Here is a 19,778-nt window from a genome sequence, read left to right as displayed (position 1 = left end):
CTAACTTAACTTTGAAAATATATATATATTTTTTTGCATGTAACAATTATGGTTATATTAAATCAACAGTGGTTTGTAGCTGGTTGTCCCCTTGTGTAATGTTAACACATTTGAGCTTCTCTGGCTGTGTTCGCACCCTCGCCACAGAAACAGACATCTAAACTATTGTCTCTGTGTGCATGCGGTATTTTTAGTTGGCCTCAGTGCTTTGTCGCACTGTTGTTTGACTTGGTTGAATATTGTCGGGACATTCCAGAGAATTTTATATCAGCCAGTTTGCTGAACTAACAAACCAGCCTAATAAAAAAGACTCTGTCTGCCATCAAAGACGTTCAACATTTTCACCAAAAGTTCCACAAAATTGGCTTGATGTCTCTCCGCCTTTGAATTTAAAAGATGTTTTTATTCGCGACTGATTGGAGCCAGATGTTGTAATGGGAGGGCGGGTGGTTTTATGCTATTCAGCATGCCGTGTTACTACACGCACGTAGCGCCACACTTCATGATTGTTGTCGATAATAGTTTGTCTTTTTAAATGAGTAAAAGATGCACTTTCTCAAGCACAAGCGCCACTCGTGAGGGGGCTGGCCAAGCGCAACTTTGAGATGTTGTGGCACAACGTCATCCCACACGGTCCATTTTCCCACATTCACACTGAGTTAGATTGATGCCGCACATGTGCTCCACTTACACTGCTGTATTGTTTGACCAGAAGTCATATCAGCGTACTAAAGCCTAGTGAGCACAGCAGGGAGTCAGACAGGAAGTCTTGGATATTTTGCAAGAGCTGTGTTCTCTTACCCTGCTTTTTTTCTTAATCCCTGCTTGGCAACAATAAAGCTAAAATTAGTAGTTGACGCGACAAACTGTCCGCCCATAGACTAGTAAAATAGTGGCACTGCAGCTCCCTGTGGTCCAATCCAATGTAACTCATTAAAAGAAATGACTGCTGTAAACAAAGAACGGGCTCTTGTTTTGTCTGCTGCCCTCTGACCTTGAAATGTTCACACACAAGCTTTTGTTTCCAGGAGTGAAAAAAAAAAAATGAAATGACCTTCACATCACTTGTTGTTGTAATGGGGGGGGGTTGTTTTGTTTTCTTTTGGCAACACAAGGGCAGGAATATGTTTCACTTAGCAACACAAGATTACTATCACACATTGTTGTACGAAAACTAATTGAACTACTATACTTGAATTTATTTTCTAGATATACTGTGGCTATTGTGAAAGTCTAGGCCAGTGGAAAAATGAATTTGGGGGAATTCTCAAGAACTTTTTTTTTTTCTCAACAACACTCCTTTGGGATCTAATTTCCTCAACTGGGCTAGTTTCACTCTCTTTTTTTGGTCTAATCTCTCCTCACTGCTCCCGATAGTGCTCTTTCGGGCCTTATTTTTAGCTGGGGCCAGCCCAAAGTAGTGCGGCACACCATACACACGGGCTGTTTGTCTGTGATGGATTAGGCGTTTCAAAAGCGCTTATTGTCATATAGAAACAGAATCACAATACAGGCACAGCACCAGGGCAGTCTATTCAGAGACCTCAGCTTGATTCAGATTTCAGACGGTCTTGGGTTCAATCCCCAAAGGAACTAAACTCTTTCAATGCCTTGTATGAGGTGGTTAAAATTGAAAAAGGCAATTTGCTCTTTTGATTTGAACAAACCTCCAACAGGTCCGTTATTGTGACTTTCCCCACCGTGATACTGTAAAGCATTTTTTTTTAATCCCACTTCCTGCAGTTGGACTATAGGGCAGAGCATTACCGGTTAGTCAAAGACAGCCTCACTCTAGAGACAAAAGTAGTGTGACACTTAGCCATTTCATCTTTAGGAACTAAGAGTGCTCGAAAAGGGCTTTGATTTCAGGTTTGCCAAACTTTGGGAGCATACAATTATTCAAACTCTGTAAACCAATAATTACTTATTTTGTATTAAGGGGGTCGTGTATTCTACATCATCTGTCTATTTTTTATTTTAAAATATTACACTTAATGCCTTTGTCATCAATGGAGCACTTTATTCCTTTCCCTCCCTTCTGTTCAAAAAGACAATGTTGAATGTCCTTCTTTTTTGAGTTGATGTCATCATGCATCCACATGTCATGCCTCTAGCGGGCTCCTCAGATGAGGTAAAATGAAATGCAGAAATTTCCTTAAATTAGTTCCATTGCTCCTGGAATCTTTGGGTCATAAGGGAGCAATTGATTCAATATAAGTATGTCTGAGGATGAGGCCGGTCTCCATTCTCCAACAGTGGTTAAAAAAAAAAAGAGAGAAAAGAACAGCTTAGGTCTAATAACAGATAATCCAGTTACAAACTCGTGGCACTCGTCAAATGGTTTTCTTTCCACGTTGTGGCTTTGTGATGTGAATGGAACGTGAAGTTCTGGGAGTACTGAAGCAAAGGTTTGGGTTTGCTCTACGGCTGCCACAAATTTTGCCCTCAACTTTGCCTCTGATTTGCACACTTAAGTCCAATGTCTCTGACCGCATGTTAGACGCTGCGAGATGAGTCTCTAGATATATAATAAAAGTTTAGCACAGGGCAAGAGAATCCTCTTAACTCATTCACTTCCAGCCATTTTTACTGAAGCAACCCCCTTCGCTCCCGGCTGGTTTATTGGATTTGATAGTAGTTTGATGTTCTATTGCTATAAAAACATGGAACCTACCAAAAGAAAGATTAGAGTCTCTTCTTTCGTCAGGGAAAAAAAAAAGGTATATTTGTATATTTTTCCATTTTGCAGCAATTAGCATTCAGAATATAGCTAAGCTAGTGAAAACACTGGGAAAAAGAGCTTGTTGCAACATGTCCCTGGTTGATCTCTTATACTCTGCTGCAGCCTGCTGGCCGTTTTTTGTAATGACTACCATTGCTTTAAGAAACCTCTTCAGGTCAGAGGCTACATCAGCGCCTTCTGTATGCTCTAGCATAAAAACGTCTAAATACACTTTTGGGAGTAAATTAGTTAATGCCTTTTTTAAATACAAGTTCAATTTATAATGCGAGCAAGTAAAGGTTAGTTAGGCCCTACTATTTTCATACAGCATTCTTTTAAACACAAAGTCACTGAAAATGTCTTGGTTCTCTACTAATTCTTCTCAATCTTAAATATCTTACATCTTTTGCTCTCTTAAGTCACGGGCAGATGAATGATGGAGAGGCTTCCGGGGTCATACAGAGTCACAGCGACTTCAGTTCCGCAATGGTGGCGAATCCTGAGCGGAGCTTTAATCCTGTGAGAGGGAACCCTCAGCATCAGTTAGCTGCCCAGCAACTGCAACCCCGAAGAAGTCACCCGCGGCGATTCTTGGACCAGAACCATTATGTACACCAGGTAAATGCATTGGCTGTTGTGAATAGTGAAAAAACTGTGTAATTGGTGCACCACCATCACATTTCTCTGAAAAATTCTGTAAATGGCTTAGAGACCATTTGGTTGAAAAAGACTGTCCACCATAAGTTTTCAGGGTATAGCTGGGGATAGGTTTCACAGTAAAAAAGTGACTCGGGGTCCTCCACTACTGTGCACACTCTATATCATACACGAGTGAAAAGGGAACATAGGAAGCTTCAGCAGGCCACTAGATTGGGTGCTCTTGAACACAGGGCTTTTGTGTGCAATATTTTAGACACTTTTTATTCCCAGGTTGGGATAGTGGGATTTTAACTATCAGTTATTGATGCTCCTTTTAATGCTGAAATCTAAATTTGGTCATATTAGGACTCAATTCACCAAAAAGAAAAAGCTCAGCACAAATGAAATCCCACTGACTTGTCTGTGAACTGCTGAGTTATGACTGCCTCATGTTTAAAAAAAAACAAAAAACTGAAAAAAAACATTACCTTACCTAAGCACCGTGCTGTCCAAAAAGCGCCCACATGAAGTGGAAGCTTTCATGTTAGCATTTCCAAAGCTATTCAGAGAATCTCCCTCCAAACCACTTGGTCTTACAGTGGGAACATCCCGCCTCATAGAAGCTCATTCCTGGAGAGCCAAGCATGACTCCTCACTCAAAACTACATTGTTTGGCTGTGTTACGTAGCCAGGCTTGTATTTGAAGTAATCAAGGAATGCTACTCCTGGAGTGCTTGAGATGTTATTTATAAGCGTTTATACATAGAATGTCACCATAAAAACATTAAAGTCATTTTCATACATCTGCTTGCCTGACTTTGACGTAACGGACACTTTCTAAAGATGAGACATTTTACTTATTGGGGGGGAAAAAATACGTCCTCACCGCCATGTTTCTGCACAGTGGCTCTGAAAGATGATCCCAAGAAGGAGCGTATTTATTCATTTTCCAGTGGATTTTGTGGAGTCAACACAAGGATGGAGAGAAGTGGAGACAGGAGGGTGCCATGGGACAGCTTACAGTGTGGAATGACTGGAAGCAAGCACTTTTTTCCAAGCTGTCCTCAGTAATGCCGTTTCTCCCACCTCATTGTTTTTTCATCTTCATAGCTGAGTCTTAATTCATGCAATTTTGGTGACGTTTGTCTTGGCTTTCTCCAGCAGTTCCATGAAGGGCACTTTAATGTGATCTCTCCAGTGGATGACTTTTTTATTTTTTATTTTTTTAAGGAATGCCTCATCATTCTCCAAACTAAATGGCCTGAGGAATATCCCACGAAATCATTACAATGGCTCTATGAATGAAGAGCCGGAGAGAATCTGGTTACGAAAGTTTCATCACCATTATTTGATAACCCTCCCTCAAATCTTTAATTGTTGTTTCCTGCTCATTCCGCCCACCTGCGTCTTCCTGACAGTCTGTCCTGACAACTTATTCACTGCCTGTTAAATCTATTCCTTTTTCTTTTTTTTGGGGGGCTGTCCAATAATATTCTGCAAGACAATCCCATCAACTACATGACTTCATTCAATTATTTTTTCAGTGTGTTTTTTTAAAATTTGGCTTTTGGCTACCTAAGCACACCTTCCTGGCTCTCCCATTGGAAGAGTGAGTGTCCATATTTGTAGAGTTTCCGGGAGGGAGTACTACTCAAGGGGGCTGTTCCGACTCTCTACTCAACGTTTCGCTTATTGGGTGCAGACTGTGCGGCTCCTCCGTGGGCTTGGCCTGAGGCCACCTGGCAACCAAACAAAGGTGCCCTTCCTGGCCTTGCTCAAGATGAAATGCTGCCATAGGCCATGCAACCTGGAAACTCCGATTCTCATTTATCAGCACACAAATTACTTCAGATTATCTCAATCCCAGTTGCGGCCCTTTGAACATTTCACTGTACTGTGAAGCTGGAAGACCATCAGCATCTTGGATAACCATATGAAGCTGTAGCAAAAAAATAGCACATAAAGAAGATTAAGAAGGAATTTATGCAACATGTCTACCAGTGCTGTAAGGATGGATTGAAGTACAGCCCTAAAATATTACGTCAGAAAACTTTTTTTTCTCTTCCTCCCAAGTCTTTGAAGTACTCCTTTTTTAAGCAAACGAATAATGTGGAGAATTTGCTTTTTAGTGCAGCCAATTGCAATAAAAAAAAAAGATAATCTTGTTCTCTTTCAATATGGCATGCCATTTTGAACTGCAACATCAGTAGCATCATTCATTATAATGAGCTTACTAAAAGAAAATTCACTCCACCCTTGGTTGACTCCCTGAACATCTAGTGTCGTTTTTTCTCTGCAGTAGTTGGACACCCCATTCACAGGGCAGGACACTTTCTTGGAAATAGTTGTGAGTAAATCAGAATTTGGCTTTCAACTATTGCCCAGGGTCTCCAGCTTTTAATATGGACTGAGAGAAGTCTGTTAAAATGGCCCCAAGGTTCCTCCCTAAATCAGTGGTTCTTAACCTGGGTTTGGTGAGCCGGTCTCAAGGGTTCGGCAGAGGTCAAAAGACACACCGACTCAAATGATTCGTGATGATACGCCCCTCATGGCCATCGTTGGCTGCAGGTGATCATGCTACATTGCTTGGCCTATTTGCGCTGCAGGGAATTTGTTGTGCACAGTAGTCGACTAGTGGCTGTTGGGATGGTACGTTGTGTGATTTCTTTATTTTTGTAATCGCTTCATACTACCTAGGTCGAGAAAAAAAAAGAAAAAAAAGTGGTTGGTCTAAAATATAAGCAATATGAATGTTTATATACAGCACCTGTATACAGTATTGGAATGGGTGGTGTGTTCCACAGGGTTCAATTCTGGGGCCTCTGCATTTTGAGTGTAGCAAAATGCAAAACACGTCTGTGACATGATTGGTGATACTGTTCCACTAGTCTCTTTGGCATATGTAATGCACTTTACAAAATGGCTGCCAATTTCCACACACAGCACAGTACAGAAAAGCTGCAGGGAAATTGATGTGTTTAGTAGTCGACGAGTGGCTGTTGTGATTTCGTTATTTTTATTGTGATTTCGTTATTTTTGTAATCGCTTCATACTAACTACGTCGAACAAAAAAAAAGTGGTCGGATGAATATATGCAATATGAGTTCCCGTATGTACGGTATTGGAACGTGTGGCGTTCTACAGGGTTCCATTCTGGGGCCTCTGCATTTTGAGTGTAGCAAAAGTCAAAACACGTCTATGTGACACGATTGGTGATTCTGTTCCACCCCAGTCTCTTAGGTATGTGTAATGCACTTTACAAAATGGCTGCCGATTTCCACCCATAGCACAAGTTAGGTGGGATACTGCCTTCCTGTGCAGCATAATTGATAAACAAAATGGATGGCAAGTGTCTAATTTAAACTTCTTGTCCCATAGGATCAACACTCAGACGAAACAAGCGCTCCCCACGCTAAGGTTCCCACAAAGTCTTCCAGCTTTCCAGGATCACTCCACCACAGTCACATCCGGATCCGTGATAGTCCTGTTCTATGTCCAAAGCCACCCAGCGAGGCCCGAGAGGGCCCGATCAGGAGACCAGCAACGGCACGCCTCGTCAAGTAAGCGCCGCCTTTTCAACTGATTCTTAATGTTGCTTCTGGCGTGAGCATGTATGGCGTCGTGGAGTTCAAGAGGACAAGGCTAATTCTAATGAGAGTTCCAACATGTGTGCTGGAACTCCACGTCTTTTGGCTGCAGGGTGGATCTGCCTCTTTGGTAAACAACCTCCACACGGGCCCGATTTCTGCCTGAACCGTAAACACAACGTGGTTCAGTGGAAGGGCCCGGGCTCGGAGCGCCATTTAAATCCTGTTTGGTTTGGAGATAAGCGGAAGAGCATAGAAGGGAAAATTAAAGGAAAAGAGTGAAACGGTGCTTAACGACAAGTTCCCTCCCGCTCACTTTATTACTGCAGAATCGGGCCAAATTACACAACAAAGACAAACCCCTGTGATCAGAGACTACTATTATTTTATTGCTTTCTGCAGGTGCGAGGGCTTGATCACACTCAACAAGTCTGTTCGTGAGGTTTCAGCTGTGCTCACTCTACAGTTACAGTATATTTCTTCATGTTTACATTCTGCCTGGATGTTGGCAGACTTGCCGAAAGCCTGACAGGAGAGTGTTAATATTGTGGAGACTGACCCGGAAGTTCCCTGTTTGCCAACGTATTTCATTCATACACCTTGCTCGGGCGGCACAAGGCTGCCTGAGGGCTGGTGAGCTAATAGTTAAACGGGCACGGGTGCAGCCAAGGGTTTGTAGTGAAGGTTAGTGCAGCCGGTTAGGTGCCGTGTTTGCTCCTGTATGTGTGTGTGTGTGTCTTCCTGGCAGTTGCCGTGTTTACCCATTGCATGTGGAATTCCAGAGCAACTTTCCCCTCCCCAAAGCCCCCCCCCCTCTTCCCCTCTTCCCCAACACTCTCCTCCGTCCTGCATTTTTGTGGTCGACCAGTGTGACAGGGGAGAGTGTGGGAAAAACGGAAGCTTCAGGACCAAAAAGCACTGATGGAAACAATGAAATGAAAGAAGAAAGAGAATGGAAACGAGTGACAGAAAATTCAACTCTGTCCAGGGGAATGGAGATGATTGTTTGCAGAGAACGGTGGGATAATAAGTTGCTTCCCTTCTATCGCTCATTTTAGGGGCAACCCTATCCTTGCGTTATCTGATATTCATCCCGGTGTATGCCTAAGCCTGTCTGGCTTACAATAGAATCACTGTGCTTGGTTTATTCATACAGTTCAAGGTTATCCACCTTCCTCTCACCGGCTGTTGAACTGCACACGGCACCGCGCAGTACAAACGTGCCAGTGATCGGTGTGACACTGGCCCGTTTCATCTGTTTATCGGAGGAATGTTTCAGTTGTGGGATTGTTTCACAAAGGTGCAGTCATTTGTGGCGATAGGCAAAATAAATGGAGAATGGGCACCATCCATTATAACAATGTGTTTGACATGGAACAGGATGAGAGGTATAGAAAATGGTGATAGATTTATGGGGGGTTTTCAAGGTCGACGCCGATTATTAGCAGTTAAGGAGACTGATGACCGATAGATATTTCAAGCCGATATTCATTTGCAGTAAAAGAGAAAATATTGGCGTCAACATTTGAATAAATACTTTTTCTTTTACTTTTAAACCTATGAAGAATTGACAGCTTTGTTTAAAAATTATAGCAAAAATTGCAGGGAGCTTCCAGGATCATCAGCATGTTTTAAGCTAAATTAAAAATGAAGCAAGTAAATAGTTCCCTAAAGTTTTCTACTGTAAAAATAGTAAAAAAAAAAAAAAGAAGAAATTATTAATTTAAAAAATTTAAGATAAAAAGTGTAGGGATTTCCCAGTGTCAGCATTTTATTTTTTTATAAAGTAGAAATTTAAATAAATCCATAAATTGAAGTTCCCTGTATCTCACTGTAGCTAGTTTTCATCATGGTTTGTAAAAGGTTTTAAAAGATTTTCCCAAAAATGGTCTGAATGTGTTCGAAATATCTTTGCGACAAGTAAAAACTGTCTGTGAACATCTTACAAATCCTGATGAAAACCCTAAATTTGCTACGTTCGCAAGCAATCACCGGCTTTCAGATTCGTTAAAAGCCTGATGCCGATAATCGGTCTATCCCTAAAGGAACTGATTCTTGTTGACAAACGTGAACACAAGCTGTCAAGCAGCTGAAAAAAATCCCCTCACTTTCCTTTTACTACTACAAAGTTTGAATTCAAAATGATCCTGCGCCAAACTTGGCTCTTTTCCTGTTTACTTACTCATTTAACACAGCCCATTTATGCAGGAAACTAGATAGGCTTGAATTAATTGCCCTCTTTACTGGTTGCAGACAAATCTAACATTATTCCATTGCGTCAGAATGTCGCAACTCATCTGCTCCTTCAACATCTCGAGGATCGACCCAATGAGTCATGGTTCTAACTCCCATGATTTGTAAGGCTCATTTTTTACGCCGGATGCCCTTGCTGATGCAATACGCCCATTTATCCGGGCTGTAGATATCCAGTGGCTGCGTGCTGGGGTAGGGAACCACAAACCGCATCGCCAGTACAGATGTAGTGACAATTAACCATCAAAATGCCATCAAGTCCAGCCTGATCACGGAGAAACGGCAAGGAGTCGAGATGACTTTTGTAGCCGACTTTCTGCCTCAGCCGACATGTGGCACACGCGTGTGCGGCAGACAAGTTGGCATTACATGGGGTGTAGCGGGTTTCTCTGGCCTATCAACATACCGCAGCTGGCAACCTAAGAGGCGCTGCAGCGAGGTCTTACGGCGGGATGACTTCAGTGAAGGATTTGAAAGCAGCAATTTGTAACCCAAATAAACGGGCCTGTTTGGTATTTTGTTTGCAGGCTTTGGCGAGTCGCAGCTGTAGCTACGGAAACGGCTGGCTGTCGTGTGGCATTACTAATAGGGTGACAATTACAGGAGCGCCATTAATGTCAGCCTCGCTGCCGCTTTCACTCCCTATTAATCAGCCACGACGGTAGTTATTTGCACAGGATACTATATACACGCTGGAGCTGCCAAAAGCTTGTTTATGGTTAAACTCAATCCCTTTTGGTTCGTCTGAATAACATTACGACAGAAAAGTTACCTGTGCGCACAACAAGGTGTACACACGGTGAAGCCACATGCACCGTTTATGACTGCCCGGCTCTCAAAGTGACAGAATGAGAGATTGTTGACAAAGAAAGTGATGTGAAAACCTTGAGGTCAACCCCCCCACTTCTCCATATGAAAGGAGTTTCTTCCTGTCAAAGTATGCCACGCTTAAAGTGGGCCAATTCTATTTGTGGTTGTGTAATGGTATGAAAGAACAACTGTGCAGCCCCTTACAAGGAGGCAGTGTGTACCCTCATTACCTGCTTAATGCTCTTCTGGCAGGCGTCTGCTGTGGGGTGAGAGGTTAATACCAGCTAAGCTTTATTTATTGTCCCCCAGCTCCACCCCAAACAAAAAATACTTAACAGCCTGAATGTATACAGTTACAGACATGCCTGCTCCTGCTCCACGCCTCGCCGGCTTTTACGATGATTCACTGCTTTTGATATTTGATTTGGTGAGGGAGAAAAAAAAAAAGCCCTTGTAATGTGTCATGCCTGCAATCTGTAGGAACCTTGGTGAAACACTTTGATATAAATGTACCGTGTAAAAGCCCACATATTCACTATTCACACTGTAAAACAGATGCCCGTGTGTGTGTTTGCCACTTCATTAGTACTCGCATACGGGCTTGTGACCAAGTACCACTAGTGCTTTTGATACATAAAATTCCCCCCAAAAAACAACAGGTAATTTTAAAGAAAGACCTATACATCCCAACCGTGGTTATTTTATTTAACGACAACTAACAAAATAACTAAAACTAAAATTCCCCCCCAAAAATCTTAATAAAATAAAATAAAAACAAAGCTGCTTTAAAAAAAGAAAGAAAGAAAATGAACTGAAACTACATTTTACATTTACAAAACTAACTAAAACTATAATTCTAGCAAAAATGTCCTTCGTTTTATGTCTTTGGTAATTAATTTAGTACATATGCCTTTAGGGTTGATTTTAAGTATATTTATTTCAATACTAACCAGACTAAGGACATTTGCAAGTGTGTCACACAGAAGTGACATCATCTAGCAGCAACCAATAGAAAAGCACCTTCAGATGACATCGCTCCTAGGTTACAATTTTGCGTTCTTGACTTTTGGTACCAATGGCTCATCAGTCGAAATGCAACGCTTGGTAAGAAATGGTTTATGAAATATTGCGCACAAGTAATACGCTTTAAAAAAATATTATAATAATGTTGAAACTAACTAAACTAAAACTAAGCATTTTTAAATAACTAAAACTAATACAAAACAACAGAACCACCCTGAAAACTAATTAAAACTAACAACAAAAAAAAAAACCTCAAAATAAAATAAAAACTAACTAAAATGACAATTCCAAAACCTGATCCCAACATAGCATTTTTCCTTAAAATTGCATGATATTAATGGCAGTTTTCTATTCTATTCTAATCAAACCAGTGCAACTCCACACATATGACATCATTAGGAATGGAATTTGTATGCCTGACTGTGCAAATAGAACTTTAGATTTGCTGACTCAATCACCAGACATTACTTAGTCATAAATCATGTTAAGAAAGCAACATTGAAGTATTTGTCTCCTCATTCAAATTCTTATCTGCCCTCGATGTAGGCAGACGTCCGCTCAGATGTCGGCCAATGGAAGCGTGACCGGCGGGCAGCATTTGGTCTACGAGGCCTTCTGTGCGAAGACAGGTGGGTTTTATGCTGCGGTTCTGCACGTGCATTGAAAGTTGTGGTGCCGGTGTGAGTGATCAGAGCCAGGACACGGAGGACGATAAGCACCGCAGGATATTTTTACCTCCGTGTTGCTCTCCCGGTGCTGTGTAAAAGCCGTTAGATAGATTAGAATAATTTAGCAGAGGTGATGTCATCGTTGAAGGATGAATAAAAGAGGCTGAACAATGATGGCATCTCGAAACAGAGAGGACATTCCCATCTGTTGGACAATTCTCCCCAGTTCCACTTACTCTCCGTTTGCCAGAAGCTTGTTCACTTGCACCGAGAGAATCAAAAATCCAGCTCTGGGTTTATTGCGGCTAATGTGCTGCACTTGTGGGTTTCTGCGCTCACGTGTGTCCCGTCATTTTTCAGGACCTGAGCCGCTGTTTCCATCACGAGCCGGCGGCCTGGTGAAGTGTTGAGGGTATTGCAGCACCGGTGATATTAAGCAGTTTTCGCCGACGCACCGCACATCTGTTTGTCTGATCACGGGCCTTTTTCCATCGCAGCGTTAGCATTAGCAAATCATGCCATTCATCACTTCATTTGAGTGTCACAGTCAAGCCCAAGCAGAGATCAGCCCGCGTTCGTCCAAACTGAGCTGTCGGAAAAATACGCTAGCAGTGCACCTCCCCGCGAAATGAAAACGTGTGCGTTTGGGACCAGAACATTTCTCTTCATTGTCCTCCTTAAAATATTGGAAGGCTGGCTTAAGTTAACAAACATCTTATAAAGTCATCAATTACTGTAACTGGATCCGTTGGGAGCAGCTTCTGCATTTCACAATGCGTTTTTTCCGTTATGAGGGGCACAGAGGTCTGGGGGAGATATTGCACTATAAACTTTAAAAAAAAAAAAGACAGCCAAAAACCTTGACCTTTAAACCAGCACTTTATTGAGCAGTGATACTCACTATTTTTTTTACACTAGAAAAGTCAAGGTAGAGCGACAATATAGATTTAAAAAAAAAATCACCGGACTCACAGACTGGAGCACGCTGTGTTGCCATGTTTGACAGTTACCCTCCTTTTTGAAAACAACATCAGTTGAGATGAAAGGAGACTTATAATGTTGGAAATTGCATCTTAGTTGCATAATGTTTATATGTATGTAGCAGAATATAAAAAAATGTATCGACTGTGTTGTCATATGGTTCTAAATTGCCACTAGGCATGTGCCGATATTACATTCTGACGGTATGCAAACGGTGAGCAAAAATATTGCCGAGTCATGGTATTAAATGTGAATTTCTGAAATATTTGGGTCGATTTTTTTTCCCCATTGAACACAATCGATTTAATTTAAAATTACATTTAAAATAAATGTTTACAATCTTCTAAATTCTTCTTAGCAAGTCAGTGTGCCATCAATGGTAAGCTCTTTTTATAACAGACTCCTCCTCTTGTCAATTATTTCACGCTGGCATCTACACATGTACACATTTTTATTTTATTTTTTAACTAATTTGCTCCCAAAAACGTATATAAACGTCCAAGATCTCCCTTGTGAAAAACAAAAAAATTACTGCTCATTAAAATTGTTAAAACTGTTCTCGGCCCATGGCCTAGAACTTGGCATTAGGGCGTGGCTCAGTGGTAGAGTGGTTGTCTCCCATTCGTGAGGTTGTGGGTTCTACCCTGACCCCTGTCGACCATGTCGAAGTGTCCTTGAGCAAGACACTGAACCCCGATTTGCTCCGAGTGGACCTGGCAGCGCCCTGTGTGACAGCAGCCGTCCATCGGTGTATGAAATTCCTTTTCAGAATTAATATTGTTAACCGAAAATGAGATTTGATGCAAATTCATCTACAGTATTTTTCGGACTGGAAGTCACACCAGTTAAGAAATGCATCATGAAGAAGAAAAAACTTGCTGCTGCTGGTCCTCTTTGCCCATGCATTGACGATGAAAGCGGAGTGAAACCGAGACCCAGTGTGGTGTTTTGGAGGTAGGGAGGCATGGAGGTAGGGGGGCAGGGTGTTATTAGAAGGGCCACATCCTTTGTGGAGCCCAGTTTACCTTTGCAGTGAGATGACTGCGCTGCACTGATTGACTGTGACAGCCACTGCAAATGGAGAGCATTCTCTGTGATCAGCTGTCAGTCGCCATTAATCACTCTTTCCCTTTATCTCTCTCTCTTGTAAACTCTCCTAATCTCTTCCTCGCATTGCTCAGACAACGCTCCTTTTGTGCGCCTTCTTTTGCCCGCCTCTCCGGTGTGTCAATTTTTGTGACATGAAAGCAAAGGCGGGCGTTTTTTTTTTTTTTTTTTACTTTTTATTTTTTTTGTCGAGCCGCGATCAAAGCGTACAAACCCGTGGGGAATATGAGTCGCATGTGTTGGACAGGCCTCCTCTTGGCCCGCGTCTCCGGCTTCTCAAGCCTCTGCAGCCGCTGACTTGAGAGAAGATTTATTGCCTTCTGTCTGAGGAGGAAATGAGTGAGTGTCGGATCGTGTCAGGGCGAGGACTCTTTATCAGAATCAGGCGGACGAAGCATGTTGCCGGCTGCCATCGCCCCATTCAGGTGCAAGCTACTGAAGGACTGACTGAAAGCAGTGAATGGAAGCCATGTTGACGTGACGTGACGTTCAACGAGCCTTATCTTGCATGCATTGCTGGTGCAGGGTGTTGTTGGAATGTAAATTGACATCATTACAGCACAAAAACATTCAATGGCTGTATGAGGATAAATGATTTATTAATCTTTTTTTTTCCCGTCTTTAAAGTTGTTCTAGGATGATTTACATGGTTGTGTAGCTTCACACTTGATGTTTACATATTACGACCCTGCTATATTATAGATTTGTTTGTGTATTGTTTTACTTGTCTATTGAAGAAATCTTGCTCTATTTTTTTTAATCACAGAGATAGTTTTTCATCGATTTGCAGTATACTTATTGTGATGCCCTCATATGTAGGAAAGGAGACCAACAGACGCTGATGTACTTTCAGCCATTTACTGAATGCTGAGAGAGCAATAAAACACATAACACAACACTGAGCGAGCTGCTGTAGGCCACAGCTCACGCACAGATGCTCACGTACACTCCACATGGCTTTAGTTGGCTTTGCCACCACTCCAGGCCCCGCCTCTTAAAGGCCTGTAGCAACAGTATTTTCTTAACCTTTAATTTTTTGCAATTTTTCTCTATATTTAAATATACAGTGTATAAAATGTGTTTTAATGACTATAAATTTGTGTGTAAGAGGTATTTTATTTAATAATTTTATTTATTTTACAACTGTTTTTTATATGACCTTTCTATATCATGAATTTTCCCCTTTTTGTATATGTATCACATGTGATTGATTGTATCTATATTGTATTATAGCCAATTTTCCATAGTATATTGACAAAAAATAGGAAGTTTATTAATGAACAAGAATCTTGAAATATCTCAATCATTGACAATATCTTTTTAACTCATTCACTGCCATTGATGGCTATCGATGTCCAAAATAAATTTGAACTATTTCTATTAGATTCATTTTTTTCCCCACTTTTCTTAACAAGAGTATGAAAACCTAGAATTTTTTTTATTGTACATTTAAAACGGATATAAGATGACGTAAATTAAAAAAAGAAGAAGAAAAAGTTATTAAAAATGAGGAGCGTCAGGCAATAATTTTTTTTAATCGTAATTAATTGCATCACTTCACGAGTTACCTCACGATTAATCAAATTGTTTATATCTGTTCTAAATTTACAATAAAAAAAAATCTATGTCACGAGTTAACTCACGATTAATCAAATTGTTTATATCTGTTCTAAATTTACAATAAAAAAAAATCTATGTTTTCATACTCTTGTGAACATAAGTGGAATTTTTTTTTTAAGTAATACAAATAACTCAAATTAATATTTGACGTCTATAACCGTCAATGGCAGTGAATGAGCTAGTTTCGCCCTTGAGGTATTGCACCACTTGACACTAAATTTCAATGGATAGATGCCAATCAGTTATTTTGTAAGCTAAATATCTTTTGTTATAGGGAACACAAAACGCACATCATCTAAATCACACTCAATGGCAATTAAGCTGAAGATAATTGATGCCTTAATGTCTGCTGTAGAACTTTGCGGCCTGCAAAATGGATGGACTGTAGAAGTGTTATTAGGTGCACAGAAGGACGGGAAAGGGAATGCTTCTCCTTTATCGCTCTTTCGCTGAGCTACAGGAAGCTGCTTCCAGCTGTCATGTCATCGGCCTGGAAGTCAGTTTTCCATCTCAGTCAGGCCTCGCGGCGTAGACGAGCACCAAAATAAACAGACTGCGCGGAGAGGGAATGAAAGGGAATACTGTTTGGGAGCACAAATGCACACGGCGGCTCAAACTGTACTCGGAATGCCTTTTCTACTGGACGTCTGGCAACGTGCCAGGCCATAGGATGAGGCGCCGAGCGGCCAGCACATCGAGAGGAGGCATCTCGCTCGTATCCCGCACTTGCTAGGCTCTCGTTAGTTCAGCGTCATCGTAAAAACTCCACAGGCAAGGGGTGCCATGAGGGGGAGAAATGTGATTCGAAGGGCCCATGACTCACAGTGGCCTTAGTAAATAGTTGTACCTTGAAGTTAAATGTGTTCCATGATCACGCTAGTAAATCAATTTAGCATGCCGTCATTTAAAAAAAAAGAAGAAGTAAATAAATAACATTGTATGATATAAAATCCTAATAAAACATGTGAATGTAAATAAATCCACTGGCTTTATTTTTTGTGTCGATTTGTGCTTTTAAGGGGTGTGGCCTAGTGAATGACATCAAGCACTGGCGTGGAGTTGGTTGGTTAGATTGCCTGTGAGCATCTGGGTGTGAGCTGTGGCCTGCAGCAGCTCCTTGTGAATGTTTTTTTATCATGTATTTGTGTTATTGACTGTGTTAACCGTTTTTAATACTTGCCTAAAAGTGCATCGGTGATTGTGGTTCTCTTGATCTGCATGGGCATCACATGACTTGAATTGCACCAGCGTATATAAATCTAGTAACAATATATATATATAAATCAAATTATTTGCTTTGGGCCCAAATTAATGTATTTTTTCACGGATCCTCAAATTCCAGGCTGTCACTGTGTCTACAGGCGACGTTTTAATAACATTTGAACAGTTCTACTACATTAGTGCTTCACGGTATGCAGGATTATGGGTGTCACTCTGGGGGGAAATATAGGAACACTTTCTGGGGGCCCCAAGCTTTTAGGGGTCCCTCTAAAGCCCCCAAACACATTCATTCATAATGTAGTTTCAGAATTTCATACTTATCCAACCCTCTCCCCTATATTGCAAACACAAACCTTTTTTTTTTTTTTGGCCAGAAGCGCAAAGGTAAAGTCACAAACACAATGATGTCACAGCATTGCTTCCAAGCATTAGCTGAGCATTCACTCGGGTATCTTGTTGTGATGTAATCCCCGCACTACTCATACATCATACTCACAAAAGGTGCTGATTATAATCCGTGATTGTGACCCGTTTTGGGCTTTTAGATGGTTCTGACTAAGCCATTTCAAAATAAAATACTGCTCACAGGTTTTAAAAGTGTGTGACAGGTTTTGCTGTTGAAACTTTGGTTGTGATTCTCAACCAATCAGAGGACAGAGAAATGCTGATATCATTGAGAGACAGTAATATAATATATACAATACTTGCAAATATCCTAAGGTAGACGGTTGCAATTTCTGAGGAAATTGCGTCTGGAAGGTGAAAGGCTGAATTTAAAAAAAATAAAAACACTGAAGTATGTGGAATAATTTGGAATGATATTGAATGACATGATATGAGCTGAATATGTTGAAGTTGGAATGGAGCGAATAGTGAATTATATAGAATATGTCCTAATGTGGACATTTTTGGGGGGTAAAAAAACAGGGAATTGTTGGTAGAGTATTTAAATTTCAAAATCTGTTATTTTCAATGCGACAATGGAAATGAACGGTAAATAAGTATTATGGGAAAATATCCTCAATTGAAATGGATGGAGAATTTTTAGATGAAAATTTTTGAATCATGGGAAACCCATGAATTTTGGGGGGAAAAAAAAAAGCTCATATGGTGTGAATTTTTGGAATATGTTGAAATTGGAATGATGTGAATTGGATAAATCATGTGGAAGGAGAAGCGCGTCACATCGTTGCATCAGTCCTACTGATTCTAAATGTACTGGCCAGATTAGCTTGACATGGTAGCATGTGAAGGCTGCGATATGATTGGACAAAAAAAAAAAATCCAACATATGCTGCCTAGCAAAGAGAAAAACTGTTAAATGAAAACAGTTGGTAAAAGTTTAATACAATAACAATTTGCAATTTACAACTTGTTCTAGCCTCACTTACAGAATTTCTGAGGGAATTAAGAGAGAAAATTTAAATGTAAATTTCTGTTTCTTTCCCATGCAGGACTTTCTGTGTACCACAAGCTGCTGCAGACCCAGGAGCCCAGATGACACCAAAGTGACCAGAGGCGCGTCCTGCCACCGTGCTGGCCTGACAGGTGTCTCTGCATGTAACCACACACACACACACACACACCCCGCCCTGGCACTCTGGTGTATTCTGGGAAAGAACAACAGCGGGAAGTGTGCCAGCTTCCTATTAATTTGTCCGTCATACCGCCGCAGACCAGGCACGGAATTCCCATCTTTGACGCAGGTTGGGATTTGGTCGTGCGTCCTAATATCAGATGGCCTTTTCCAGCCTGCGCTCCTTCTCCGCGCCAACAGTTTCCCCTCCCTCATTCTCTCCGCGCTACCGATGCCACGGAAAGATTTCACAGACAGATAGCTTTCAACAGATGCCCCGCTGGCATTTAGTATGCAAGCTATTCACATGAAGCCGCCACAGCCATCAACAGGAGTCATCCCGTGAATGGTAAGCACGCAGAAAAGTTCCTGGCATTAGATACTGACTTAAAGTCCAGGATGAAAACAAACGGTTACCAACTCCACACTGGCCAAAGGACGAGTTTAATTATAGCAACCTTTGCTTGAACGTGGATGGACCTACTTTAATATGTTAAGTTAAATTATTGTTGTTACGTTGTAAGTAGGCCTTGTTGGGCCAATGTTAAGAGTACAAAGAAAAACTTGATGAAGTTAATGGTGCACATGTAGTCCAGCATCCTTGTGGATACATAGAGAAGTCACTCAGGGCGTTTTGTTAATGAAAACATTTTGCTGTATAGTTTTGTGGAAGTCAACCCAAAAATGTTCTATGCAGCCTCACTAGTCTAAACACGGTATTGCCTTTGTGGAATATGAGTTAAGCAGCAAAATCCGCCATTTTTTATTCATCTCAGGGGGCGGACATTTTGCCACTTGGTAACAACCAATCACAGCTCAGTTGTTTTCTGAAGCTGAGCCGTGATTGGTTGTTACTTGAGCAATTTGGCAACATTTTGCTGCTTAATTTATATTCCACATACGCAATATTAATCACGATACTGCGCTTAGACTAGCGGGGGCTCATACAACATATTGTAAAAAAATAATAATAATTTGGCTTGACTTCCCTTTTAAATGAAATACTTGAATTTCACACACGATATTTTCAAATGTTGTCAATGGGCGTGTTCAGTACAGTATTCAATTTCGGGTTTATCTTGTAACTTTTGCAGTGCATTGTCGTCACGTGAAACATGTTTTTGTTTTTTTAACACCAGCGGCATGCTTTATTACAAGAATCCAAATCCAATGTGTATGTTCTACTGCGCTATTGCAGTTTAGTTCACAGACCATCTTTTCAATTACTGACTGTTTACAACACTCATGCATGGAATTGTTAGCTGTTTTTTTTTTTTTTTAATCCTTGATGCTGTTAGTAGCAACGTGAGACAGTGAAATACATGCCGATCATATCGAAATGTACACTCATCGTACAGTAAATAAAGTGGAATCTGATGACCTCTTTCGCTGGTTTCTATCATACCCTTTAAATTAAAGTGCTCTAAAATTAGTCGTCAACAAAAACAACACATTTCTGTTACTACTAAACAGCTCGACCCAACATTCATTTTAATGAAAGAAAAAGGTGTTTCCAAGAGTAAGAAGAACATTTACAGTTTGGGTTCTAGGAAATGGTTCACTTAGTGTGA

At 41.0% G+C, this 19,778-nt stretch overlaps 1 protein-coding gene across 4 annotated transcripts in view; it reads left to right on the top strand.

Annotated features, from left to right (window-relative positions):
- The window catches only part of ttll5 (tubulin tyrosine ligase-like family, member 5), a 49,021-nt gene extending 29,430 nt beyond the window's left edge, over window positions 1-19,591 (top strand). For all 4 annotated transcript variants that reach the window (XM_086094226.1, XM_086094224.1, XM_086094223.1 and 1 more), the window contains 4 exons: window positions 3,142-3,340; window positions 6,740-6,921; window positions 11,581-11,663; window positions 18,086-19,591. In XM_086094226.1, coding sequence (XP_085950352.1) covers window positions 3,142-3,340; window positions 6,740-6,921; window positions 11,581-11,663; window positions 18,086-18,132 — 511 coding nt within the window. In that variant the 3' untranslated portion in view covers window positions 18,133-19,591. The remainder of the gene's footprint in view (window positions 1-3,141; window positions 3,341-6,739; window positions 6,922-11,580; window positions 11,664-18,085) is intronic.
- Window positions 19,592-19,778: the final 187 nt, after the last annotated feature.

Source organism: Leptonotus elevatus, chromosome 14 (genome assembly GCF_054856555.1).
Source record: "Leptonotus elevatus isolate MCC_2025b chromosome 14, RoL_Lele_1.0, whole genome shotgun sequence".
NCBI lineage: Eukaryota > Metazoa > Chordata > Actinopteri > Syngnathiformes > Syngnathidae > Leptonotus > Leptonotus elevatus.
Note: the sequence above shows the minus strand (reverse complement) of the source record. Positions and strands in the feature narration are given on the sequence as shown.